The sequence below is a fragment of the Plecotus auritus genome (assembly GCF_963455305.1).
Source record: "Plecotus auritus genome assembly, chromosome: 4".
NCBI lineage: Eukaryota > Metazoa > Chordata > Mammalia > Chiroptera > Vespertilionidae > Plecotus > Plecotus auritus.
Genome location: NC_137775.1, coordinates 3,949,148 through 3,976,176, shown reverse-complemented (window position 1 = coordinate 3,976,176; position 27,029 = coordinate 3,949,148). Strand labels below are relative to the sequence as shown.

Below are 27,029 nucleotides of genomic sequence, written 5' to 3'. Positions count from 1 at the left end.
GGTAAGGGGGTGTCCTGGTGCCCCCCGGGCCTGAGGAGAGGCGTTGGTAGTTAAAGACTTGTTATGTGCTGCCCCTGCCAGGGGAGATGAAGGGTCAGGTATTAAAAAGTAAAATTCATGCCCGGCCGGCGGGGCTCAGGGGTTGAGCGTCGACCTATGAACCAGGAGGTCATGGTTGAATTCCTGGTCAGGGCACATGCCCGGGTTGTGGGCTCGATCCCCAGTGGGGGCGGCGGGGGGGAGGGTGCAGGAGGCAGCAGATCCATGATTCTCTCATCATTGATGTTTCTATCTCTCACTCCTCTCCCTTCCTCTCTGAAATCAATAAAAAACATATTTAAAAATAAAATGCAGCCAAGTAATTTGGAGATCTCAGTGGCATCCATGAGTTGACCCCAATCGTGCCATTTAATGGACCCTAGATTCCCATATTTGGGCATTGATTTCCTGGGCGTGCTCTACTCACTGTTTCAGGTAGAATATTAATGTGTGTCTATTCAGCAAAGTAGAAACCACCGTAGATGTTTCAAAGGCAGTTTCATACAGACGCTGTTTACAAACTCGCTGTGCCAAGCGGGGAGAGGGTGCTGTGCCAGGATAGGAGAGGGTGTGGGAGAGGAGAGGGTGTGGGAGAGGAGAGGGCGCTGTGCCAGGATAGGAGAGGGTGCAGCAGAGGAGAGGCTGCAGGCTCCGGGGCAGGTCTCCGGGAGGAAGGCGCAGGAGAGGGCGCTGTGCCCGGGACGTGTTGGGGTGCATGGGGGAGGGGGAGGTTTATGCCTGGGGCGGGGGAAGTGAGCATGCACACTCAGAGAGCGAGCAGTGGTAACCGAGGGCCGGGAGGGCAGAAGGTGGAAGGGAGGAGTGTAGCCACAGTTCACCAGGTGGCCCAGCTTTTGTTAGTAATGACATGGCATGAGGGTGTGAATGAAGGTTGACTATTCGGACAAAGCAAAGCATTAAGGGAAGAGAGAAGCTGTGTGTTGGGATGAAGGGAGAGGGGAGGAGAGCTAACTTTTCATAGTTTATATTTAAAAGCGAATAGATGATAATTAAAACTTAAAAATCAATAAATGTTAACATAAAGAAAGTTATTTAGCTACATGAAGATCAATCAAAGGGAAAAGACAGCTAAAATTGTTGAAAATGACCTTTGAGGAGTTGGCAAGGTAGACGAGGGGCATGTTCTGCTTTCCAGTGTAGGTCTTGTAGTGTTAGCTTTACAAACCTACTCACTATGTTCCTTTGGAAAAATCTGGGCACGCTGTGTTAACGCTAACAACTGAGAGGCGTCTTTATCACACCGGACGGTGCCCCTGTGGCTTACGGAGCTGCAGGTTTGACCCCTGACGTCAGGAGAGGTTCACAGGGACAGAGGTGTGCTCTTCCTCGGGAGGGCATTGGAAGAGGCGCTTCTTCCAAATGAGGGAGAACCCCGAGAGCGAGGATGGCCTGGGACTTAGGGGACAGGGGATTCGCCCTGCAGCTCCCGTGCCTGGCCCTGCCCCCGGCTCCCCCAGGCCCTGCAGCTCCCGTGCCTGGCCCTGCCCACGGCTCCCCCTGGCCCTGCAGCCCCCGTGCCTGGCCCTGCCCCCGGCTCCCCCTGGCCCTGCAGCTCCCGTGCCTGGCCCTGCCCACGGCTCCCCCTGGCCCTGCAGCTCCCGTGCCTGGCCCTGCCCACGGCTCCCCCTGGCCCTGCAGCCCCCGTGCCTGGCCCTGCCCCCGGCTCCCCCTGGCCCTGCAGCTCCCGTGCCTGGCCCTGCCCACGGCTCCCCCTGGCCCTGCAGCTCCCGTGCCTGGTCCTGCCCACGGCTCCCCCTGGCCCTGCAGCTCCCGTGCCTGGCCCTGCCCCCGGCTCCCCCTGGCCCTGCAGCTCCCGTGCCTGGCCCTGCCCACGGCTCCCCCAGGCCCTGCAGCTCCCGTGCCTGGCCCTGCCCCCGGCTCCCCGAGTCTCCCCCGGGTAGGAAGGGGGAGCAGGAAGCCCTCCCCTCCCCTCCCCTGTAGGAAGCACACGTTTGCAGGGTCCCCTCCACACACACACAGAGACCCAGGGGCTGCTCCGGTGGCCGTTCCCGTTCCTCGTACCTCAGGTTCCCGTAAGTCCTCGTTTGGACGGTAACCGACGTGTTTTGAACTTCCTTCACGTGCGATACCGAAGAGACTAAAGTTCTCGGCACGCGTCCTGGACAGCGTGGTACTGCTTTGGCTGTTTTATTTCTTTACGAAAACAGGCTTCCTGTGCCCAGTTTTATTGCTTTTTAGATCTTTTCCGTTTCCCTGGTTCACAAGCCCTCTGTGTGTCTTGATTTGATAGCCACGTGAAGAATGGAATAAAATAAGGAAATACGGAGATGGAACGAAAATCCCAGCAAACCCAAGGCCGTTGTCCGAGGAAAGCTGGGGGGGCGGGGGCCGGGGGCTGCCGGCTCGGGTCCCGCAGGTACATTGTGACTCAGCCGTGGTCGGCCTGGGTTCACGGGGTTCAGAGAGGAGGAAGGGGGACGTGTGTGGGCGTTGCGATGAGAGCAGGACTCTGATTGCAGCCTGGTATGATCAAAGCAGGTGCAGAGCGGACCTCTCTTAGTGTAGTGGGATGTCTTGTTTCTTGACTTGGAGGTAAATCTTCTTTTCTTTGTGTTTTCGTGGCCTGTAAAGCAGAGTCGGAGATGGGAGAGAAACTCATGAGGAGGCTGGATGCCAAAGCCACGGGGTGATAGAGAAACAAACGCAATAAGACACGGGCAGGCCTCCCCCCGTGTGCATCTCGCAGTGAGTTCCAGGTGGGGATGCTCACTGAGAACGCGTGCAGAGCTTGGCGAACAGCCAGCGTGGCTGGCCTGCTTCCTGAATCTCCGCGGAAGAGGGAGACGGGCCTAAGCCATTCTTTAAGGTGCTCTCCTCTCCTCGGTAACCGGGAATGTGGGAAATGTCTAAGTTGAATCTTTTCCAGTTAAAAATGAAGACTGCAAAACCTAGGCACCATGATCATGCAGAACATATTTTAAAAGTCGGTTTCCCATAGCCGAAACCGGTGTGGCTCAGTGGATAGAGCGTCGGCCTGAGGACTGAAAGGTCCCGGGTTCGATTCCTGTCAAGGGCACGTACCTTGGTTGCGGGCACATCCCCAGTGGGAGGTGTGCAGGAGGCAGCTGATCGATGTTTCTCTCTCATCGATGTTTCTAGCTCTCTATCCCTCTCCCTTCCACTCTGTAAAAAATCAATAAAATATATTAAAAAAAAAAAGTCGGTTTCCCATAAAGTGCCCGGGCCCATGTTTTCTGTTCTGTAGGGCAGCTGTGGGGACTTTGTGGATGGTAACTGCGGTTATTAGACACGTACGAAGGGCCAGGCACGGTGCATGGCTCTCTCGTCCAGTCATGACAGAAACCCAGGCCAGGAACTGAGGGCCCCATTTCCGGATGAGGAAATCGAGGCTTGGGGGTAAGGCCACATGGACGGCAATGCGGGGGCCTGGCCTGATGGCCGCGCGCCTCCCTCCTGACGGGCTGACGGGCTGGCTGGGGAAGGCCCGGGGCCTGAGGAAGGAGCACTGTGGAGGGAGCTCAGCATGTACTCCCGGCGACCTGGTGCGCACCTGCTCTGTGCTGGCCCTCGGATAGGACATTGCACAGGATGCAGTCTGTCCTCAAAGCGGGGGGGGGGGGGGGGAGTGTGCTCGGGTGCACGGGACACTGCACTGAGATGGGGGACGGGGGACGGACATCTGGATCCAGGACCTCAAACTGCAATGTCTCCATGCACCAGGCAGAAAGCACAAAATGCACCAGGTCCTAGCCCAGGGGTGGGCAAACTTTTTGGCTCGAGGGCCACCATGGGTTCTTAAACTGGACCGGAGGGCCGGAACAAAAGCATGGATGGAGTGTTTGTGTGAACTAATGTAAATTCAAAGTAAAGGAGCGGAGGGGAGAGCAAGAGAACCGGATAGAACAGCCGGATCCAGCCCGCGGGCCGTAGTTTGCCCACGGCTGCACTAGAGAATAAGGCATGCGGAAATGTGGGGTCCTGGGGGGACATGCCCTCCAAAATGTGGAGCCGTCACTTAGCGCCTGCAAGCTGTCAACGAGAGGAAATGCCTTCTCAGCGTTACCCAATCCTCTGCTTGTTTATTTATGTTACCAGATGCTGGAAATTCAGTGGATGTGGAATTTCCCACTTGAAAAACTAGCATGTGGGCCAAGTTCAGCGCCGAGACGCTGGCGTCCTGCGGCGGCCAGTGCGACCTCTGGCTGAATTCAAAGGCCTCGTCCAGCTCTGCGCTCCCAGCTCCAGGGGCCCAGGCACTGTGATTCCTCAGGATGGCTCCGTCCTGAACGTGTTCAAGCGCACGCATTGTGGCATGGCCAGACCTGGCCCCAGGAGGCCCCGAATGGCGTCTGGATAAGATAAATAACCATTTCGAAGCATACAGCACAAAACAAACTTGTGCGAAGTATGCCATCTACATTTCTCTTAAATTTTTTAAAAAGTTTACTTTTTCAATAGGTCTGTATGGTTCAAAACCCAGAAAGTACCAAAAAGTACGCATGGAGCTCAGCCAGCGTGGCTCAGGGGTTGAGCGTCGCCCTATGAACCTGGAGGTCACAGCTCGATTCCTGGTCAGGGCACATGCCCAGATTGGGGGCTCCGTCCCCAGTGTGGGGCGTGCGGGAGGCAGCCGATCCATGATTCTCTCGTGGTTGATGTTTCTCTCTCTCTCTCCCTTCCTCTCTGAAAAAAAGAAAATAGAAGCATGCATTGGAAGTCTCCTCCCACCTAGAAGCCACAGCCACCCAGCCCTGCACAGCCAATGTCACGGCGCTTGCAAAGGCAGCCAGAGATGCAAGCAAATCCTATCTAATGAAAGGGCAATATGCAAATAGACTGAATGGCTGAACAACCAAACAACCAATCAAAGCGTAATATGCTAATGATATGCTAAGGCTGCTCAACTGCTCGCTATGACGTGCACTGACCACCAGGGGGCAGACAGTCGACTGATGGACCAGTTGCTATAATGTACACCCGGGGGCAGATGCTCCGACCGATAGGTTAGCTTGCTGCTGGGGTCTGGCTAATCGGGACTGAGCGAGATGGGCCAGACACGCCCTGGAGCCCTCCCTGGCCCGATAGTGCACCGGTGGGGTCCCTCAGCCTGGCCTGCACCCGCTCACAACCCGGGACCCCTCAGGGAATGTCAGAGAGGTGGTTTCAGCCCGATCCGCAGACGCAGGGCTCATGGCTGGTGAGCGCTGCTGTGGCAGTGCGAGCCTCTCCCGATCGGGACTGATTGGGCGCGAGCCTGAGGCGGGCACAGTGGGGCCGGGATGAGCGGGAGCAGCAGGTAGGAGTTGCAGGCGGCGTTGGACTGTGGGTTTTGGCCTGATCCCTGCAGGCCACCCAGAGGGACCCCACCTGTGCACATATTCGTGCACCAGGCCTCTAGCGTGTATATATACCTCACACATAAGTATGTTTTCACTCTCCCCAGCAAACGTTAGACGTACACTTTCTCTTTTGTGCTTTTTTCATTAATAATGTGTCTTAGAGAACTGTCCTTGCCAGTGCACATAAAGCCGTTCCATTCCTTTTTGTTTTTGTTGTTAATCCTCACCTGAGGATATTTTTTTCCATTGATTTTTTTTTTAAGAGAGAGAATGGAAGGCAGGGGGAGGGACAGAGAGAGTAGCATCTACGTGAGAGAGACACATCAACTGGTTGCCTCCCGCCTTTGACTGGAATTGAACCCGTGGCCCTTCGGTCTGCGGGCCGGTGCTCTAACCACTGCGCAGACTCACCAGGGGTGCTTCTTTCTTTCTAATGGCCATATGCCATTCTGTTGAATCACGTACCATGGTTTGTATAACTGGTCTCCCAATCAACAGGCATTTGGGTTGTTTCCCGTCTTTGGTTATATTAAGAAGAATTACCTTAAAGGATAGTCTTGCACATATGTTTTGCATATGTAAATTCCAGAAGTGTGGAGTTGCCAGGTAAAAGGGTATGTACCTTGGCGATTTCTAGCCTATTGTCATATCGCCCCTCAGAAAGGTTTCCAATCGGGAATGTGGGACACCACCTCCACATTCTCTCCTATACGGGTGTCCCCCAGCGGTGCGATCATCAACCATCCAAGAGGAAATCCAGGCAGGGAGGGTCTGCCCTTCCCTTCCTCGGAAGGAGGTCACGCATATCACCGGAGATTTAAGAGCCGTTTTTGTGTTGGCAGAATTATCTGTTCAGATCCTTTGCACATGTTTTCCTGTTGGGTGATTGCTTTTATGAATTGTTAGAGCTCTTTCCACATTTATGAATTGTTAGAGCTCCTTCCACATTGGGGGAATTAACCCTTTGTGGAGGAGTACCTGTTTCCTCTAAGTCTGCGATATTATTTAAGCTTAGAGTAGTTTTTCAAAGCACAATTTTAATTTTTATGAAGGCAAGCGGATGGATCTTTTCGAAGTGGGTCCCGGAGTTCGGGCCGTATGTACAAAGCCCTCCCGCCCTGGCAAAGCAGAAGGTGTTATCCTGTAGTCTCTTTCTTATTTTACGGTTCCTTTTGTGTTCTCAAGTCTGATTTTGTGCGAATGGATCTCATTGTGTGGTGTCAGGGGTGGGCAAACTTTTTGACTCTAGGGCCACAATGGGTTCTTAAACTGGACCGGAGGGCCGGAACAAAAGCATGGATGGAGTGTTTGTGTGAACTAATATAAATTCAAAGTAAAGGAGCGGAGGGGAGAGCAAGAGAACTGGATAGAACAGCCGGATCCGGCCCGTGGGCCGTAGTTTGCCCACGGATGGCTAGATTCTCCCTCGTCTTCCCTTCCAACTGGCGGCAGAGTTGGCCGAGAGCATGCAGGAAGCAGCGCATTTGGGCGTGTCAGCTCCGTACCTCCGCAAGTTCTCCACCTCATCGATCGTCTCAGGCAGAGTCTGCCCCCTGGTCTCCGGCAGCAGCAGCACCAGCCCTCCGGCGACCAAGCCAAGCGCAGCTGAAAGGCAGGCAGAGGGGAACCACAGTGAGAGGGGACCCCCAGCCCGCCGGCGTGGCTCCGTGGTTGAGCGCTGACCCATGAACCAGGAGGTCACAGTGCGATTCCCGGTCAGGGCACATGCCTGGGTTGCGGGCTCGATCCCCAGTAGGGGGCGTGCAGGAGGCGATTCTCTTTCATCATTGATGTTTCTATCTCTCCCTCTCCCTTCCTCTCTGAAATCAATAAGACTATATTAAAAAAAGAAGGGGACATTCTGGCGCTATAATTAGAGCCTCCCTTAGTCCTTAAAACTTGTCTGTGTCATTTCCTCTCCTTACGCATTTCTCTGCCATCTGACAGCCCTACTCGCCACCATAAATATTGTGCTGATCCCAAACCCCGCTGGATTACACTGCCTTATAGGGAAATGAAACACGGCAACTCACATTTGAGTCGAGTTTATTCTAGGCGAGGACCTTGCCATAATATTAAGATGCTTGGGAGTTAGAAAATAACTGTGAAAAAAACAACACACCGATTCTAAGAAAAGCAAGAACAGAATCCTGCCAACAGAAAGCACTTAGCGAGGAAAACGAGTCAGAAACCTGGGTCGTTCCTGGCAAGTAAAGTGACGGCTTGCTTTTAAAAGGATTGCTGTGTCACAGGGTGAGCCAGGACTTCGGGTCTTGGATTTCGACGAATTCAGGTGTTTCATACATTTCTGGTCTCTTTTTGCTTTGTCTCCAGCTCTAGTTTTTTGTATATGTCGGGGTGAAGGTGGGGGTGGGGGTCGGGGTGGGGGTGGGGGTGGGTAGCAAACTTGTAGTGTTTTGTGTTTTTAAGTTCCCATACAGTTTGAGAGCTAAGGTTATATTTATTTGTATATTTTAGGCTGGTAACTTTGTAACAGCCTTTCTAAGGTTATATTTATTTGTATGTTTTAGGCTGGTAACTTTGTAACAGCCTTTCTAAGGTTATATTTATTTGTATGTTTTCGGCTGGTAACATTATAACAGCCTTTCTAAGGTTATATTTATTTGTATGTTTTCGGCTGGTAACATTGTAACGGCCTTTCTAAGGTTATATTTATTTGTATGTTTTCGGCTGGTAACATTGTAACAGCCTTTCTAAGGTTATATTTATTTGTATGTTTTAGGCTGGTAACATTGTAACAGCCTTTCTAAGGTTATATTTATTTGTATGTTTTCAGCTGGTAACATTGTAACAGCCTTTCTAAGGTTATATTTATTTGTATGTTTTCGGCTGGTAACATTGTAACAGCCTTTCTAAGGTTATATTTATTTGTATGTTTTTGGCTGGTAACATTGTAACAGCCTTTCCTCAGAGCGGTGCCGTGGAGCCAGGAGGGAGCCCTGTGACGGGGAGACCGCGGAGGGCGGAGCGGGAGAGCGCGAGGCTCCTGCAGGGAACGCCCTTCGCCTTCAGGTCCGACCTTGACCTTGACTTTGTGCCTCTGCGGGCAGGAGGCCGGATGGCTCCCGACCTGGAGCAGTGGCAGCTGCTGACAGCATTGCTCGCTCACACTGGTGTTACTAGCACTCGTTTCACCAATGCTGATGGTATTACTAGTTACTAGTCATACTAGTTGTTCCTACCAGGCACCTGTTTTGAGGTCGAACAACGGAGGCCTCTAGAAAAACAGGTTTCCGTTCAAAGACACCTCCGAGGGTTTCTTACCAAAAACCACCAGGGGGAGCTCCTGCCAGACGCCGGTGAGCCGGTACACCAGGAAGGGCGTGAGGATGCCGCCAATGTCACACATGGAGGAGCAGACCAGGACCCCGAGGTTCCTGCAGCGGAGAGCGGGTTTGACCTCCGACCTTCCCCCAGAGCAGCAGTGTCCCCAGCCGCCCCTCACAGAGACAGTCCCCAAACCACTGAGGCGTCTGGGAACTGGAATCGGCGTTCGCGGTATTTTCCGCTCACACACACGACGCACAGCACGTCTTCCGTTGGTGTTCTGTTATTCTTGTTGTCTATTAGCGTTCTGGAAGCTTTAAAGTGGGGGTGATTTTCCCTGTCCACTTTCATCCCGGCGCCCCTGTTTCTCCGGCCCCGTTGGCGTGGCTTTGGTCCTGGTCCCGGGCTGTTGGGTAACCCTCTCTGGCGGTTCAGGGCCTCTCGTCGCAGCGCAGGTTCTGTTCCACCCCGGCTGCGGGCGTGGGCTGTGACGTGGCTCCTGCTGGGGAGGCGCTGGCCCTCCCTAAGTAAGGCGTCTGCCTTGGCCCCCGTGGTTCCAGCCAAGAAACACCCCAGCATGCGGGGGAGCCGGTGCTCACCTGATGAACGTGGGGTACAGCTCCGCGTTGACCAGGCAAACCATCTCGCAGGCCATCGTGATCCCCATGCGACCCAAGCACGCCACTGTGACTCTCAGCCACTGCAGGTCTGAGGGGAAACACGCCATCACACATGTGCACACCCCTGGCTTTAAGCAGTGTGGGGTGCGGGGGCGGGGGCAGGGGCGGGCAGGGGACAGCCACATCCCAGCGCGGGACGAGAGAGCAAACTTGGTTCTCCAGCGTCAAGGCGATGCCAGCAGACGCTCACGTCTGTTTATCTAACTTCAGACGGAACGCGAACATGCTTTCCCTGAGAGCGCCGTCACCAATGACAGCAGAACTCTCCCGTGGCCAAGGCGGCCGCCTTCCGTCTGTAGAGGCCGCACGAAGGAACAGTGGGGGGGGGGGGGCGGGGGGCATATTCTGAGTGGGTGCGGATACCCGAAGGGCGCAGCCATCGCACCCCGTTGCGGGAGGACTGTGGGGCAGGCCTTTGCTCCCCCTCATTGAGGAGGTGTTTTGAGAGAGGAGAGAGAGGAGCTGGAGACCTGTTCCCTGGCCGTAGTCGCTCAGGGTTTCTCATTCGTTCTGCAGGATGTGTGGGAGGTCCAGGGCGTTGTCTAATTAGCATCTGGGAAGTGCGGGGTGAGACTGAGCCCCGGGCCTCCTCACCCAAAGCCCATCCCTGAGCTCCGGGCGGCCGATGCCTTGTAGCAGGGCCCCCCGCCTCCCCCCTGTCCCATCAGAGAACACTCGGGTGTAATTACATTACGGCAGGCAGCCACTGGGTGCGAGTGTTCTTCTTTTTTTAAAAAAAAAAAAATATTTTTATTGATTTCAGAGAGGAAGGGAGAGGGAGAGAGAGATAGAAACATCAATGATGAGAGAGTCATCGATCAGCTGCCTCCTGCATGTCCCCCACTGGGGATGGAGCCCACAACCCGGGCCTGTGCCCCTGACCGGGAATCCAACCCTGACCTCCTGGTTCACAGGTTGATGCTCAACCCCTGGGCCACGCCGGCCGGGCGGTGCGAGTGTACTTCAAGGCACACGTGTTTGCCATGCAGGTCCCGGACAGCGGGTTCGTTCCACATGGATCTGGATGATCGCTTACATGGTCTTCCTGGCAGAGGGCTGGGTACGCCTCTTCCTAGGATCTTGGCAAGCAAGACCCTCGCTTGGCCCGACACTCACCTTCCGGGATAAAAACCGAGGCCAGACAGGCCGCCCCCGCCACCGTGTTGGCTCCCGCCCAGGGCCAGCGGCGGCCGATGCGGTCGATGGTGAGGAGGATGAGGAGGGCGGCGGGGAACTCCACCAGGGCCGAGTAGAAGAAGTCCAGGTAGATGTTGCTCCCTGCGAGGCCCAGGTGCATGATGAGGCCCTGGTAGATGACGGAGCCGGTGAACCTGGCCAAAGAGGAGAGCTCCGGTCAAGGCTGGCAGGAGCAGCCCCGGGAGGGGGCCTTCTGGGAAGATCAGGGCTGGCCGTAAGTCACCCTTCTTGGTCATCTTATTATTCCCGTTCCCTCCACCCACTGCTTTTTCGCTCTCTGACCCCGATGGCAGCTGGCGGTGGCCTCCGCCCCAGGACAGGGGAGACCTGGGAGAGCATCCTCTGGCCACGTCTGAACGGAAGGAAGACACGTCTTAGGAGCGGGATTTACTTAGTAAAGCTCTGCGGGTCCTTAGTGGCGGGCGCTTCTCTGTGGCCTCCTCATGCAACTGAGATCAGAGGACCGACGGCTTCCTTCACATTTTAGGAAGCCAGAGGGGGCTATGGGCACAGCTCCCTTCTTTTTTATTTTTTTTAATATATTTTATTGATTTTTTACAGAGAGGAAGAGAGAGGGATAGAGAGTTAGAAACATCGAATGAGAGAGAAACATCGATCAGCTGCCTCCTGCACACCCCCTACTGGGGATGTGCCCGCAACCAAGGTACATGCCCTCCACCAGAATCGAACCCGGGACCCTTCAGTCTGCAGGCCGACGCTCTATCCGCTGAGCCAAACTGGTTTCGGCACAGCTCCCTTCTTAATGACTTCTCCTGCCGTGACGCAAGTGACATTTGACGCTGTTTCTACGTTTGTTGACGGAAAGTGTTCATTGTCTTAACGGGAAATATGAGGATAGTTTGCAAGAGCTGCAATTACTCAAAGAAAGAAGAAGTCCGAGGCCACATTTCACGGCTGCATTTTTCCACGCCATGTTGTGAAGGGGGCTTAGCTAATCCCCACGGGCTTTGCTGTGCCAGTGACCGTGGCTCTTCAGGCGGCCGGGGGGCGTCACCCCGTGGGCACGGGAAGGAGGGCGTGGTGGGGGCGGCGCTCAGCCCTCAGAGCAGTGGGCGCCGCCAGGCCCAGGTCCCTGCGTTGTGGAGCCACTGGCTTATTCCTGTGGCTCATTCTTGTTCCAAAGTTACTTCTCCAGGAAGAAGAGACAGGGAAAGGCCCTTTCTTCCCAGCCCTGTGCCGTCGGAGAGCTCGGCAGCCGGCATCGGCTGAGCTTTGCCAAGATGGGCTGTAAAAGGGTGGTTCCCAAGCCCTTCTTCTCTCGGTTAATGCAAAGGCGTTCCCGGCGGGGAGGGCTCTGGCCTTAATATCTAAAAGCCTCCCCGGTGGTTCCAGGGGAAGCCAAGGTTGGGAAGGCACCGACTGGGGCTTTGGGACTGGACGTTGATGCCAAATCTGCCTGAGAAGCGTGACGTCAGGGAAACTGCTGTCCACGGGCCCACCTTGCTGTCCAGGTCGACACGAACACTGGATCTGGGCTGTGTTTGAGGCATCTTGTTCCCCTCCACAAAGTGGGTGATTGGGCTTAGAAGAATTTAGAAGGATTTTATTTTATTTATGTTTTATTTAAAAATATATTTTTGACTCAAAATGGATACAGGACTTAAATATAAGACGGGAAACCATAAAAATACTAGAGGAATCCACAGGCAGCAAAATCTCAGACATATGCCGAAACCGGTGTGGCTCAGTGGATAGAGCGTCGGCCTGCGGACTGAAAGGTCCCGGGTTCGATTCCGGTCAAGGGCATGTACCTTGGTTGCGGGCACATCCCCAGTGGGAGGTGTGCAGGAGGCAGCTGATCGATGTTTCTCTCTCATCGATGTTTCTAGCTCTCTATCCCTCTCCCTTCCTCTCTGTGAAATATCAATAAAATATATTAAAAAAAAGAAAAAAATCTCAGACATATGCCGAAAGAACTTCTTCACTGATACTGCCCCTAGGGCAACGGAAGCCAAAGAGAAAATAAACAAATGGGACTACATCAAAATAAAAAGCTTTTGCACAGCAAAAGAAACCATCAACAAAACAACAAGAAAGACCACTGTATGGGAGAACGTATTTGCAAATGTTATCACTGATAAAGGTTTAATCTCCAACATCTACAGGCAGCTTATACAACTTAATAAAAGGAAGATAAATGATCCAATAAAAAAATGGGCAACGGACCTAAATAGAATCTTTTCTAAAGAAGACAGAAGGAAGGCCAAGAGACATATGAAAACCTGCTCAAAGTCACTAATTATCCGAGAGATGCAAATCAAAACGACAATGCGATACCATCTCACACCTGTCAGAATGGCAATCATCAACAAATCAACAAACAACAAGTGTTGGCGAGGATGCGGAGAAAAAGGAACCCTCGTGCACTGCTGGTGGGAATGCAGACTGGTGCAGCCACTGTGGAGAACAGTATGGAGTTTCCTCAAAAAACTGAAAATAGAACTCCCATTTGACCCAGTAATCCCACTCCTGGGAATATATCCTAAGAAACTAGAAACACCAATCAGAAAGGATATATGCACCCCTATGTTCATAGCAGCACAATTTGCAATAGCTAAGATTTGGAAACAGCCTAGGTGCCCATCAGCAGATGACTGGATCAGAAAACTATGGTACATCTACACAATGGAATACTATGCTGCCATAAAAAAGAAGGAATTACTACCATTTGTAGGCACCTGGATGGAATTAGAGAGCATTATGCTAAGTGAAATAAGCCAGTCAGTGAAAGAAAAATACCACATGATCTCACTCATTTGGGGATAATGAAAAACAGTATAAACTGATGAACAAAAAGATAGATACAGAGGCAGTAAAGCATCAAACAGACTGTCAAATTACAGCGGTAAGGTTAGGGAGAGGTGGGGGAAATAAGAGATCAACTGAAGGACTTGTATGCATGCATATAAGAGTAACCAACGGATGCAAAACATTGGGGGGTGAGGGCATGTATGGGAGTGGGGTAGGGGGGCAATGGTAAGATATGTACACATATAATACCTTAATTAAAAAATTAAAAAAAATAAAAATATATTTTTGTTGATTTCAGAGAGGAAGGAAGAGGGAGAGAGAGATGGAAACATCCATGATGAGAGAGAATCATGGATCGGCTGCCTCCTGCACGCCCCCCACTGGGGATGGAGCCTGCAACCCGGGCCTGTGCCCTGACCGGGAATCGAACCGTGACCTAGCGCATAGATTGATGCTCAGCCCCTGAGCCCCGCCGGCCAGGCTGGCAGGATCTCAAGGGAAGAGTAAGCCTTACCAGTTGTACATCAGGATCAAGGTGTGCTTCCTTATCTGAGGGGTTCGGACCAAGTCAAGGAATGACGGGTTCAGCTTCTCGCCGACTTCCTCCTCAGGTCTGAGGCCCTAGACACAGCGGGAACCATGGGTACGTCGAGCGGTGGTGACCCTGCGTCCCCCAGGGAGGGAGCAGCAGTCGGTCCCCTGCTGAGTGCTGTCATCAGGACGGCTCAGCCCTTCACTCCCTCGCTCCTCCCATCCTTACAGCGGTCCTGGAAGTGGGGTTCGCGGTTGCACCCATTTCACAGGACAGGAAGCTGGAGTCCAGGGATAACCCAGGCACAGACAAAGGCAAAGCTCAAGGGGAGGGGTGGGGCGGCGGGAATTGGGGCCACACGATGGAGCGAAAGACCGAGGAGCGAGGGGAAGAACCTCTCGCAAGACCAGCGCGGACCAGGCTTGTCGGGGGTGTGAGGGTGGCCTCTGGCGGGCGGTGGCCCACGCGTGCTGTGGTCCTGACCCAGCTCTGCAGGGACCCAAACCCTAGGACGGGCACTGCTCAGCCATTGCTGGAAGGGACGTTATCCCAGCCCCCCGAGACCAGAGGGGAAGCGGGGGCAAGGCCTCTGCGCCCCAAATCCCCATCGGAAATGCCCTGTAAAATCTCAGACTCCTCCCGGTACCTGTCCTAGCTCCTCAGTCAGACATGCTTTACGCTTATTCCGACACGATTCCTAACAAGCTTGCCTGTCCCTTCCCAGCCCTGTGGGAGGAGAGGTGAGTGAAGGGGGGAGCCTGCTGGAGGCAGAGGCAAGTGCGGGGGAAGCGGCCCCCAGCCCCCCCGTGCCCCCCCCCCTCCCCTGCTCTGCCCACAAAGGCAGCTGCGCAGATCGGCTCTTCGCTTCCCACCCAACGTTTTCAATTAGAGGAAACGATCCGTCCTGTTTGAAAATCTGCTTTCCTGACCTGGGCATCTTCCCCTGGGGAGGCCGCCCTGCGTGGGGAGGCCACCCTGCGTGGGGGTGCAGACAGACACACAGGCAAAGCAGACATGGGTGCGAAGGGGGGTGGCGCGAGGGCAGTGGGTGGGGGGGCGGGTGCAGGGGTGGGGGAGGGGGGCCAGCACAGGCCTGAGGTGCCCTAGGGGAAGCTCCTCATGTGACTTTCAAATGGCTGTTTGGTTTCCTTTTAGGGTTTTATGTCCCCCCTATTTCTGATGATGGCGCCTCCCCTGCAGGTGACTGTGCTTCTCCCCTCTCTGGAATGTCTGACAGGGAACCACGATTCCTCTCCCATGGAAGGCCCTGTTGCCTGTGGCGGGCCCTCCGATGGCGGCTTTTCCCTGTCCTCCGTCTCCCGCTCCCCTCCCCCCCCCCCCCCCCCGCCCAGCGCTGGCTCACCTGGAGCGCCGCGGGCATGGCCTTGCCGTTCTTCCTGGAGATGTGCCTCATCACCTGCATGGCCTCGGCGTGTCTGTTCTGGGACAGCAGCCACCTCGGGGACTCGGGCACGCACCTGGGTTCCGCGCCAGTGCCAACAGTGCGTTAGCGGAGGGGAACCCCGGGCCCTGCCCCCCACGGCCACACCAGATTTCTGTGAGGGACCTCGCTCAGCGAGGCACCCACAGAGGAGATGGAGTCGGGCAGGGGCTGCCCTGCCAAGGGACACCCAGCAGGTGCCAGGGAAGCCTGCGTGGGCCGGGCCTGCGGGGGACAGGAGCGAGGGACACCTGGGCGGGCAGGGGATGGTGCGCGCCAGGGAAGGCAGAGAAAAATAGGGCGACCGATTTCCTTTTCCTCCCAACGGACGGACGGACGGACGTACCGATAATAGAGCAGGAAGCAGAAGGTGGGCAGGGTCACTGCGAACTGCAGCCACCGCCAGTGGGGGAGCGCGTAGGCCTCCCCCGCGAGCGCCAGGAGCCCCACGGTGAAGGCGACCTGGTAGACGATCCCCACGGTCCTCCGGTAGCTCAGCCCCACGAACTCCGTGACTGCAGGGGGAAGCACGCGGTCAGCGGCCAGGACGTCAGGCAGCCGGCTGTCCCACCACGGCCCGCCCAGAATGACAACCGCAAAGTGTCGCGCAAATTCTAGACCTTTCCATACAGCTCCCTGCAACTTTAAAACGTTCTTTGAGGCCTGTTTTAGAATTATGGCTATGGTGTTAACTCATGTCAAAAATCTCATAATCCCGCATTACAGGGGGTGGTGAGCAGCAGGTCTGACTTCCAGAATAACTTCAAGGATAGAGGCCATTGTCTTTCCGATCCATGCAGAGTTTTGACGTAGGGGAACGAAGGCAGTGATCATTCAAAACCGGAAGGAGTGAGTCCAGCACGGAATTCAGGTTGAGGATGGCTTTCATGTAAATCAGGGGTCCTCAAACTACGGCCCGCGGGCCACATGCGGCCCGCCGAGGACATGGATCCGGCCCGCCGGGGGCCGCTGCCTGTCCTGCTTAGCAGCCGACGCGTCCCGGGCCCGCAGTGCGCATAGGAATTTGTTCATAGTGTTTTTTTTAAACTACAGTCCGGCCCTCCCACGGTCTGAGGGAAAGGTAACTGGCCCCCTGTTTAAAAAGTGTGAGGACCCCTGAATTGTAAACAAATGCCTCCGAGGAACTCATTCTCCCACGTGAGGCCAGCGTCTTCCTGGCCCTCCTGAATGCGTGCACATGGCCTGAGCAGCTCGTGGGGGTTCCCCCGCCTGGAGTCAGCACGCCCCGGCTCCCACACGCGGCCCTTTAAATTCCCTGGGATTTCGCGAGCTGGTTGCTAAACCCACTGGCACCTTAAACATCTGTCACGGTGGGAGTATTTATAACTCAGAGACTGGAAAACACTATGAATCCTGGCTTTCGTGTTCCATGAGCCGGTTCGCCGGCACGCCCCCGCGCACGCTAACAGAACCAGCTCCACGCCACCCGCGACGTCCCGGCGCCGGACGAGCTCTGCACTACGAGGCTGCAGGGGGCAGTTATTTCTACGTCGCAAACGCACTAGGACTGAGATCCGAGATCCTCCACGAGCCACAGAGTTTCTGTTTAAAATGTTTGGTAGTCCTGACCAGTGTGGCTCAGTGGATAGAGCGTCGGCCTGAGGACTGAAGGGTCCCGGGTTCGATTCCGGTCAAGGGCACGTACCTTGGTGGTGGGCACATCCCCAGTAGGAGGTGTGCAGGAGGCGGCTGATCGATGTTTCTCTCTCATCGATGTTTCTAACTCTCTATCCCTCTCCCTTCCTCTCTGTAAAAAAGCAATCAAATATATTTAAAAAAAATAAAATGTTTGGTAATTGTGTCGAAGCCTTCAACCCTTTATAAGCCAAATAGAAACGCACCCTGGAAATACTCCTGTCAGTGACTGTGGATGACCCAAAAGCACTTTCAAACAGAATTAAATGAAGGGAAGAGAGTGCTCTCTACACAGGAACGCCTGTCTGTCCCAGAAGCCTCCTCCCGTCGGCTGGCTTCCCACAGGCCGTGCCGAGGGCCGGGAAAGAGAGGAGCGGAGGCCGAAACAGCTTCAGTTCCTGCAGTTGACTTCCACCGAGTCCTACATATGTGTCCCAGCCACCACATTGCCTCGCGGATCACTGGGTACATGAATTCCTTTGTGGACCTGACATCACTAGAGTCTGTCGTGACAGGCAGCCAACAGTACCCCGCGCCAGCCTTTCTTCAGCTCCCAGGACCCCCCAAGTTCACGTGGCCAGGCAGGGTTTCAGGCACAGAGTCCAGGTCCCTCGTGCGGCACGAGAGCGTTGCTATCGCGTTATTTCAATGTCAAGTCCCTCTCCCTCTATGTGGCTGCTGCTCGAAGGCTGCCGAAGGGAAAGCAATGCCCAGGGTCTGCTGAGGGTGGGCATTCTGTTCTGATGCTGCTTGGAAGAGGCCGTGCTGTTAGCACCCAAGTCTCCTCCTGCACCCCGTGGCGCTGAAGCCTACGTCGGGCTGCTCGTGAGCAGGAGGGAAATGACATCCCGGCCCTGCAGTGGGCTGAGGAGCCTGGACTGGCCAAGCACCGCATGCTCGGCCTCCTCGTGTGCACATCGAGACTGAGTGTGCTTTGCTGGGAGGGCTTTATATGAAGTATTCAAGTCCCTCATGAGTCTAACGCAGCCGTGGGCAAACTACGGCCCACGGGCCGGATCCGGCCCGTTCGGCTGTTCTATCCGGCCCGCGGAGCCGAAAGAGCGGAGGGTTCTCTTGCTCTCCCCTCCGCTCCTTTACTTTGAATTTATATTCGTTCACACAAACACTCCATCCATGCTTTTGTTCCGGCCCTCCGGTCCAGTTTAAGAACCCATTGTGGCCCTCGAGTCAAAAAGTTTGCCCACCCCTGGTCTAACGTCTCTCAGCATTGACGTTCCCTGGCTAGGGCTTGCCGGCTCGGTTTTCTCTCCACGTCCTACCGCGGGGGACAGAAGACACAGATCCCCGAGGAGTTATGTAGGAACCTGGAGGGCGCGGTGTTGGCCCTCGCTGCTGACGCCGTTGCGCTCTCTACAGGAGGAATGCACACTGAGCCGATGGAAAGGAGCTTAGGAATTCTTGACGCAGAAAAGACACATCTCTGGACACCGCCTGGAAGGTGAGTCCATGTGCCTGCCACCGCCCCCCCCCCCCCCCACCTGCCTGCATGCTGGCAGCACCCACCCTGAGCTCTCCCCGCTGCAGTCCCAGCATCTTACTCAGGATGTAGCCGATCAGCCAGCACACCTTGCTGACCAGCCCTTGCACCAGGCGGAACAGTAACACCCAGGGGTAGGTCGGGGCCACGGCCATGAGAACTCCCGACGTGGCGTTGATGAGGATGGTAAGCAAGAGGCAGGGCTTACGGCCGAACCTGCGAGGAGCACACACGGAGAGGGGGGAGACCGAGGTTAGGTGCAGGAAGGTTGTGGGAAGTCACGACGTTACGGAGATCTAACTTCTGAATTATGGATGGACGGGAGCCCGACTCAGGTCGGCCCTGGTCCAGACCTTCCATCTGTGACTCTGCATGCACTTTAGGCACAGCAGCCCCGTTCAGGACCAGGGCACCGCTCAGTCCCACGCTGTGAGGGTTTGAGGGCCAGGGTTATTCTTCCAGAATCTAAATTCTCACAGAGTCCCCGGGGGTTCATCTGTGCATTAACATTGGGGAAGCACGGCTTGCATTTCACTGAGCCTCAGTGTATTCCTCTGCAAAACTGGGAATGATCAAATCTCCTCCCCCTTCCCCCTCACCGCCCCAGACACAAAGAGAGGGAGAAACAGCGATTTGTTGTCCCACTTATTTATGCATCCATTGGATGATTGTTCATGCATCCATTGGATGATTGTTCATGCATCCATTGGATGATTGTTTATGCATCCATTGGATGGTTGTTTATGCATTCATTGGATGATTGTTTATGCATTCATTGGATGGTTGTTTATGCATCCATTGGATGGTTGTTTATGCATTCATTGGATGGTTGTTTATGCATCCATTGGATGGTTGTTTATGCATTCACTGGATGGTTGTTTATGCATTCACTGGATGGTTGTTTATGCATTCATTGGATGATTGTTTATGCATTCATTGGATGATAGTTTATGCATCCATTGGATGATTGTTTATGCATTCATTGGATGGTTGTTCATGCATTCATTGGATGATTGTTTATGCATTCATTGGATGATAGTTTATGCATCCATTGGATGATTGTTCATGCATTCATTGGATGGTTGTTTATGCATCCATTGGATGGTTGTTTATGCATTCACTGGATGGTTGTTTATGCATCCATTGGATGGTTGTTTATGCATTCATTGGATGATAGTTTATGCATCCATTGGATGATTGTTCATGCATTCATTGGATGATAGTTTATGCATCCATTGGATGGTTGTTCATGCATCCATTGGATGATAGTTTATGCATCCATTGGATGGTTGTTTATGCATCCATTGGATGATTGTTCATGCATTCATTGGATGGTTGTTTATGCATTCATTGGGTGATTTTTTGTATGTGCCCTGACCAGGGATCGAACCTGCAACCTTGGTGTATCGGGACGACGTTCTAACCAACTGAGCTACCGGCCGGGGCCTCAAATCTCCTTTTGAAGGCTGTCATGACCCGAACTGAAATACGAGGTGTGGGGTGCCCAGCACACTGACTGGCACGTAGGAGACCTCAACTTGGAAGCATCCACGTGGTTGGGTGAGTTGACTGGGACCCACGGGGACCTCGATTCCGCTTTGAGCTAGTTCCATCCGTTCTGGGAGGCCCTGGCTCCTGAGAGCTCATTGTTATATTTTTCAGACACGCTGTGAGCTAATTGTTCAACAGCCCTCAAAGTTAAATTATACGCTTATAATTAGGTAAATTTCATTTAAAAACGCGTGTAATAAGTATGTCCAACGTATCAGTTCCCAGGTGTGCCACGGTGTTTGACCATTATAGCCGCTCATGAGCTGATTTGTGTCTTTCTGTTGTGTGTACGGGGGGAGCACACAGGGTGGTGCCTGGCCCCAGCCAGCCCTGTGCTCAGTGGCCTCAGCTCGGTAGCTTGCAATGGACCATGTGGGAGTATTTACACCACGGGAATCGGCAAGTGCTACAAATCGGGGCCTTTCCCCTCAGCCCAGCTGTCCAACTTGGAGAGAATACCGCTCGAGGCAGCACTTGAAATTACTGATGGTTAGAACAGAAAACCTGAACTTGGTGAGAGATTCCTTTTTGGGGTCAGGTGATCCTCAAAATCACTCTTCAGGAGGTGGTGGGTGATGAAACAAATTAGATATCAAATAAAAAGTCTATTTTCAAGTTCCCTAACATTGCTCCTTCTTCCTTTCCTTTCCTCCCTCCCTCCCTCCCTCCCCTCCCCCTCTCCTTTTCTTTCCTTCCCACTTTCCATTCGCAAAGCTGACCTCCAGAAAGTTGACTTGGTGTCAGACTCAGTATTCTTATTTACAACTTTTTTGTAATCTGCCCCTCCCCCCGCCCCCGCCCCCCCCCCCCCCCCCCGGTTTTCTTTGAAAAGACACTGTAATTATCTGTCAGGTCATATTCTTTAAAACTCTCACAGAAAACAATCTATTTAAGGTTTGTTTATTCTGTAGCATAAAAGAGATTTCCATGAGCCAAAACCGGTTTGGCTCAGTGGATAGAGCGTCGGCCTGCGGACTGAAGGGTCCCGGGTTCGATTCCGGTCAAGGGCATGTACCTTGGTTGCGGGCACATCCCCAGTGGGAGGTGTGCAGGAGGCAGCTGATCGATGTTTCTCTCTCATCGATGTTTCTAGCTCTCTATCCTTCTCCCTTCCTCTCTGTAAAATATCAATAAAAAAAATATATATATATAAAAAAGAGATTTCCATGAGATTCTTGTATACATCTGAGAACTGTTCAGAAATAGGCATTAAGTATGCAAGATACAAACTGCCTTTTTTTGAGCCCTGGGTGGTTATGTTATCACACACTCTTATGTGCCCACACACAAATAGAACAGAAAAAGAGGCAAAACCAGCAGAACTTCAGACAATTTAAGGGAAAAGAGAAAAGACCCAGCGGTAAGGAAGGACCAGCATCTGGAGGGAGAGCAGTGAGCGATCGGCTCTACCCGGGATGGGAGGAGTACGGAACCCAAGGGGGCCGTGGAGACGGTGATGACTGACGGGGTGATCAACCAGGAATGCACTGTCAGGAGGACGTGGAACTGTTGGAACCGTCTCCTTCTTTGAGTGGATGAGAATAATTAACCCGCTTACTTAACCAGCCCTGAGGCGGCCGCAGCCACCTATCTGCTCCCTTCTGTCCGGGCGAGTGTCAGAGTCTGCACTTTCCAGTGCGGGAGGGGGTGGAGAGGGGGCCGGGAGCCAGCGGGAGGGCCACACACTGGATGAGCGCAGGGGACTCTGGACCCGCCCCTCCCTCAGTGTGTTTCTCCTGACTTCAGGGGTCATCTCCGAACACCCATCCTCAGCTCCGAGGCAGTAAAAGTAAGAGCAAATGACCTTCCTCTTTGCCTCACAAGGCTCCACAGAGTCCCAGGAGCAGCCTTTGAAGGGAGCTGAGCGGATAGTCCCAGAAGTGGTGTGGTGGATGGAGCTGCTGGTGGCCCAGCCTCTCAACACCTTCCCTCCCTCTCCCCCTCTCTCCCTCCCCCCTCTCCCCTTCCCTCCCCCTCCCTCCCCCCTCTCCCCTCCTGCTACCAGAGTGGGCACAGCTTTGAACATGCAGATGCCCCTGCGAGTGTGATAGATGAAGCCATCCTTCAGTTTAACATGATGCAAGTTTTAATACAGCCTGACAATTATAATATCATCAGAGAAAATGGTCCATTTACATTTAATAGTGTATTCACAAGGCTGGGTTTATCTAGATCCTAGATATAGTTGGGATAGTAAATATAGCATAAAGCATATTTACTTTACCATTTAGTTCAGAATTAAATATATATTGTATTTTATTATCCTATCTAATAAAGAGCTAACACGCTAATTAGACTGGACAGCGGAATGACTTTCTGGAATAGTCAGGGGCGGGGCCGCGGGGCCTCGAGGCAGCCAGGGTTGCGAGGGCCTCTAGTATGATAATAATTGTATATTCATAGAACATTATATAGTATATATTTATATAAAATTGGAAATTTATATAAAACTATATAATTATATAATTTAGACATATTTCTAAATCTCGATCTCACTAGGTAACTGATGATGTTGAAAATGTTGAGCACAGTGGCTTGAGCACGGGAAAACACGGGAAAGCACTGTGTGAAAGCAGGCATTGTGGGTATTAAATCGTTAGCCCCGATGGCCAAGTGATATAAAGTGCTTATCGAGTATAAAGCAAATTTTTCTGTTCCTTGTCCTTTGAGGACTCCTGAAAATACCGAACTGGCCATCCACACAGCAGAGATCCATGCTGTAAGGACCTTTCAGCGCAGTGAATCTGGGGTTCCCTAATGATGGCTACATAACAGTTCTGGGGGAGCTGGGAGTCACGCGACAGTAGCACTGAAGACATAGGACATTGAGGGGACCACCTGCGGACGTCCCACCCACAGCGGCTCCCTCGTCTCTCTCCAGCGACACCGACTCTGTGGAAGTGGAGAGCTAGCCTCTCAGTGTAGACCAACCCGCCTCCCTTTCACCCCACGCCGTCCTAGGCTCCATGCCTATAATCGCCGCCGGCCCTGGGCCCGGAGTCCGGCCATCCGGGGCAGTGTGCACCGATGCGGGCACAGGACAGACAGGCAGAGGACCACAGAGCTCAGAGGCCGGAGGCTCAGGACCGGGGGGATGGGGAGGAGGAAGAATGACTTGGGCCAAACCATCTATTACCCTCCCTGTCACCCTCGGCTTCTGCATAGCCCCCGGGCAGAAGCACTGCCGAATCCTGAGCCCTCTCTGTAGGACCCAGAGGACGGAGTAGCACTCGGCCAGGCTTCTCTCCGGGCAGCGGAAGCCTTCCCGCAGGGACGGCTGGACCCCGTGCTTCCCGAGCCTGTGACACCCACCTGTCTGCTATGTAGCCGATCCCCATAGAACCGATAAAAAATCCCACGTTCACGGCCGCCTGAACGAGGTCCAGCATCCAGGAGTTGGCACACACCAGGTTAAACTGCCGAGGGGCCGGAGGGGTCCCGCGTGCGTCCGGAGAGAAAGGAAACAGAACCGGTCAGACCCGCCTCGGCCTGGGGAGCTACCCTCGTGGCCCTGGCGTGGAACCCCTGGGCCGGGAGGCAGTAACCCACTGTTTCCTTGCCACTGTGTTAATTTTCTCCCCACAAAAGCTGTGTCCCGCGATCTGTTGAGCATCCCGCCTGGCAGTAGGTCCTTAGGCTAAACTCCGTGGTTGGCTACATCAGCTGAAATTGGGTAGTTACTTCATTTCTGCACAGAACAAGTCCCCTGTCTAATTTTAGTACCCAGGAGCAAATAGGTGTGTGAGCAGCGCACACAAACTGTCTGGAGAAGGCTGGGCTGTTCCTTGTCTCTTTACTGTCTCTTTAAGGCCGGGGGGTGCGGTGCGTGATGGTGGGGGGCGCACTTTTTTCCTGCCAAGGGCCATTTGGATATTTATCTATTTATTTATTTATTTAGCCCACAACCCAGGCATGTGCCCTTGACTGGAATCGAACCTGGAACCCTTCAGTTCACAGGCCGATGCCCTATCCACTGAGCCAAACCCGCTAGGGCCCATTTGGATATTTATAACATCGTTCACGGGCCATGCAGAATTAAAATCAACTTAAAAATCAGCCTGCTGTATTTGGTCAAACATCTAATTAGAACTCACCCCTAATGCCCTGGCGGACCCAGACCACGTGATACGGCCCCCGGGCCGGACGTTCCCCACCCCTGCTAGTGTCTGGGGGACTGGAAGCGTCCTGCAAAGGCTGTGACATCTGCTCTATCTGGAACGAGAGGCAGTGTGGAAGGAGGGACAGGTGCCGGCCTGGAAGTCAGGGGGTCCCGTTCAGGGCTGACTGCGAATCCCCTCCCACTGTGGCCTGGGGTGGAACCCTTCCCGCCTCTGGGCCTCCGTTTTCCCATTTCTGAGGGAGGGGGTGAGTGTAGCCACGCTGTAAAGCCTCGGCATGGTGTGGGGCTAAAGCTGTGATTTTCAGCATTTCATGCAACTACCAGACCATCTGAGGTCCTTACGAAGGGCCCCGCGAGCTGAATGTCTTCCCACGAGCCACGGGGTCTTTCAGGGAGCCAGGCAGCCGGCATGCTGTGTTCGCAGAACAATCGCCCCTCCCCCACTTGGCTTTGCCTCTAGGAAAAGCACATCTCTAGTTTTTGTTTTTTTCTATATTTATTGAAATGAGCTTTTGCCATTAGATGCTAATGTTGCCTCTGGTTTTTCATAACATAAGGCCGTGGTCGGCAAACCGCGGCGGCTCGCGAGCCACATGCGGCTCTTTGGCCCCTGGAGGGTGGCTCTTCCACAAAATACCACGGCCTGGGCGAGTCTATTTGGAAGAAGTGGCGTTAGAAGAAGTTTACGTTTAAAAAATGTGGCTCTCCAAAGAAATGTCCATCGTTGTCCTGTTGCTATTTGGCTCTGTGGACGAAGGAGTTTGCCCACCACTAGCATAAGCTCCCACCCCAGCTAGCCAGCAAGAGCGCAGTGCATGGGGTCACAGGCACCGCTCAGGTGGGTCCGCAGGCTCTCCGGGGACCCTCTGCGTGATGGGAGCGTGGAGGGGGAGGCCGGGCCGCCAGATAAGCAGGAGGCTTGAACCGTTCCCTTCCCTGGCATTGTTTCCTGGAATTCTCATGGCTTCTGCTTGTCTCTTACTGCTGCGAGTTGCATAAATGAGAATCATGATCGAATTTGACCGGGTTTTAGCTAATCCACTCAACACCCCAGACAAATAAGAGGCTGCGTGTTTTTGTCAGAAACTGGGATTTTCTAAGATACCCTGAGTCCAAAGAGCATGCGTGGGCCTTACTGGCTTCTTCCATAAGAAAAGCTACACTATTCTTTTCCAATTTTAATCTTTATTGTTGAAAGTATACCATAGGTCCTCCTTTCCCCCCATTAACCTCGTCCAGCACGCTCTCGTCACCTGCCCGCCCCCCTCCCTCTCCCCCCCATTGTCTGTGCCCACGGGTTATGCATAGATGCATACAAGTTCATTGGTTGATCTCTTCCCACCCACCCTCCCCTGCCTTCCCTCTGAGGTTCAGCAGTCTGTCCATGCTTCTGTGACTCGGGGTCTATCTTTGATCACCAGTTTATTGCGCTCTTTGCAGTTGGTTTAAGTCCCGTCCCACTCACCTCGGTCACGATGGAGGAGCCGGGCGTGTCGTACACCCAGCCGTGCCCGCAGGGGACCAGCGGCAGGAGGCTTCTGTTGGCGGCCAGGCCGGCCAGCGGGTCCACGCAGCCCAGGCCGCTCCGGTTCCAGTCTACCTCGTAGCTGAGGCACTGGCGGGGGAAGGCCTCGCCCGCGGGCCCCGGGCCGGGCACCGTGAAGTTCAGCTCCTCGGCCGGGCTCCAGCCGCAGCGCCGGCTCAGCTGGGCCACGCCCGGGCTCCGGCAGCGGTGCTCGGGGGTGAAGCCCAGGAACACGATGCCCACGTAGATGGGGGGGAACGATGCCGAGAGCAGCGCGAGGAGGAGAAACGTTTGCTTCTGGAAGAAGTTGAATTCCCCGATGTGCACGAGCACATCGTCCACTGTGGGCATGGTTGCTGCGGGCAGGAGGGGTCCGAAGCGCTTCGCGGGCGGCCACGAATGTCCCGGCCAGGCTGCGGCCAGCTCAGCACAGCTCGGACCAAAAGTCCAAGTGTGAGCGTGAGCTCACTGGAGAGAGAGCTGCTCTGTGCAGACCTGCCTGCAGCCTCCAGCCGGTCCTCCCCCCCCCCGCCGGGTGCTGGTCCCGCTGCTCCCCTGACCACTCCCCTGATGTGCCCCGAGCAAGTAACGGCCAGATGTGTCGATTGCAACATCACTCTCTCCGTTTGTCACTGCCTCCTACCAGCACCACAAACAATCCTCGCTCTGTATCCCGGAGTGAGAAATCTGAGCGCGCACACACCACAGACCTGTTAATCTTTCCCTAGTAACCTACATGTCCGGGGAAGTAACGCTTTCGTGTCTCGCCCACTCGGCCCCCTTCCCTGCAGGGCTGGGAGGTGCACAGGCTTCCTCGCCTGGTGCCACGTGAGTCCTGGACTTGGGGCAGAGCCTGGCCGGCAGGAAGGAGGTTTGCGGACTCTACCCCGGCTCGTGCTACAAACAGTGCGTGGGCCCCGGTTCCGCGCTGTGGTTGCTTGTTTGGGTTTTCGAGTTCTACTTTTTAAAAAAATATGTTTTTATTGACTTCAGAGAGGAAGGAAGAGGGAGACAGAGATAGAAACATCCATGATGGGAGAGAACCATGGATCGGCTGCCTCCTGCATGCCCCCCCTCCCCACTGGGGATCCAGCCTGGCACCAGGGCATGTGCCCTGACCCGGGAATTGAACTCTGACCTCCTGGTTCACAGTTCCATGCTCAACCACGGAGCCATGCCGGCGTATAAAAGCAAGAAGCAGCCCTAACCGGTTTGGCCCAGTGGATAGAGTGTCAGCCTGCGGATGGAAGGGTCCCAGGTTTGATTCCGGTCAAGGGCACGTACCTTGGTTGTAGATTCCCTGGCCTGGTCGGGGTGCATGCAGGAAGCAACCAATTGATGTGTCTCTCTCACATCCATGTTTCTCTGTGTGTCTCCCTCGCCCTTCC

The 27,029-nt window shown here is 54.1% G+C and overlaps 1 protein-coding gene across 2 annotated transcripts; it reads right to left on the bottom strand.

Annotated features, from left to right (window-relative positions):
* Positions 1–2,178: 2,178 nt before the first annotated feature.
* On the bottom strand, positions 2,179–26,168 carry SLC22A2 (solute carrier family 22 member 2; the record flags this gene model as incomplete). Of its 2 annotated transcripts, XM_080663620.1 has the most annotated exons (11): positions 2,179–2,644; positions 6,887–6,986; positions 8,667–8,779; positions 9,269–9,377; positions 10,466–10,680; positions 13,833–13,939; positions 15,214–15,328; positions 15,638–15,806; positions 18,507–18,661; positions 23,309–23,412; positions 25,582–26,168. In XM_080663620.1, 11 exons carry the CDS (start codon positions 25,990–25,992, stop codon positions 2,578–2,580), a joined length of 1,665 nt encoding a protein of 554 aa, XP_080519746.1. In that variant the 3' UTR covers positions 2,179–2,577. The 2 variants fall into 2 exon arrangements, with proteins under 2 accessions (XP_080519746.1, XP_080519747.1); XM_080663621.1 differs by lacking the exons at positions 8,667–8,779; positions 9,269–9,377 and having other exon boundaries at positions 2,195–2,644; positions 25,582–25,992.
* Positions 26,169–27,029: the final 861 nt, after the last annotated feature.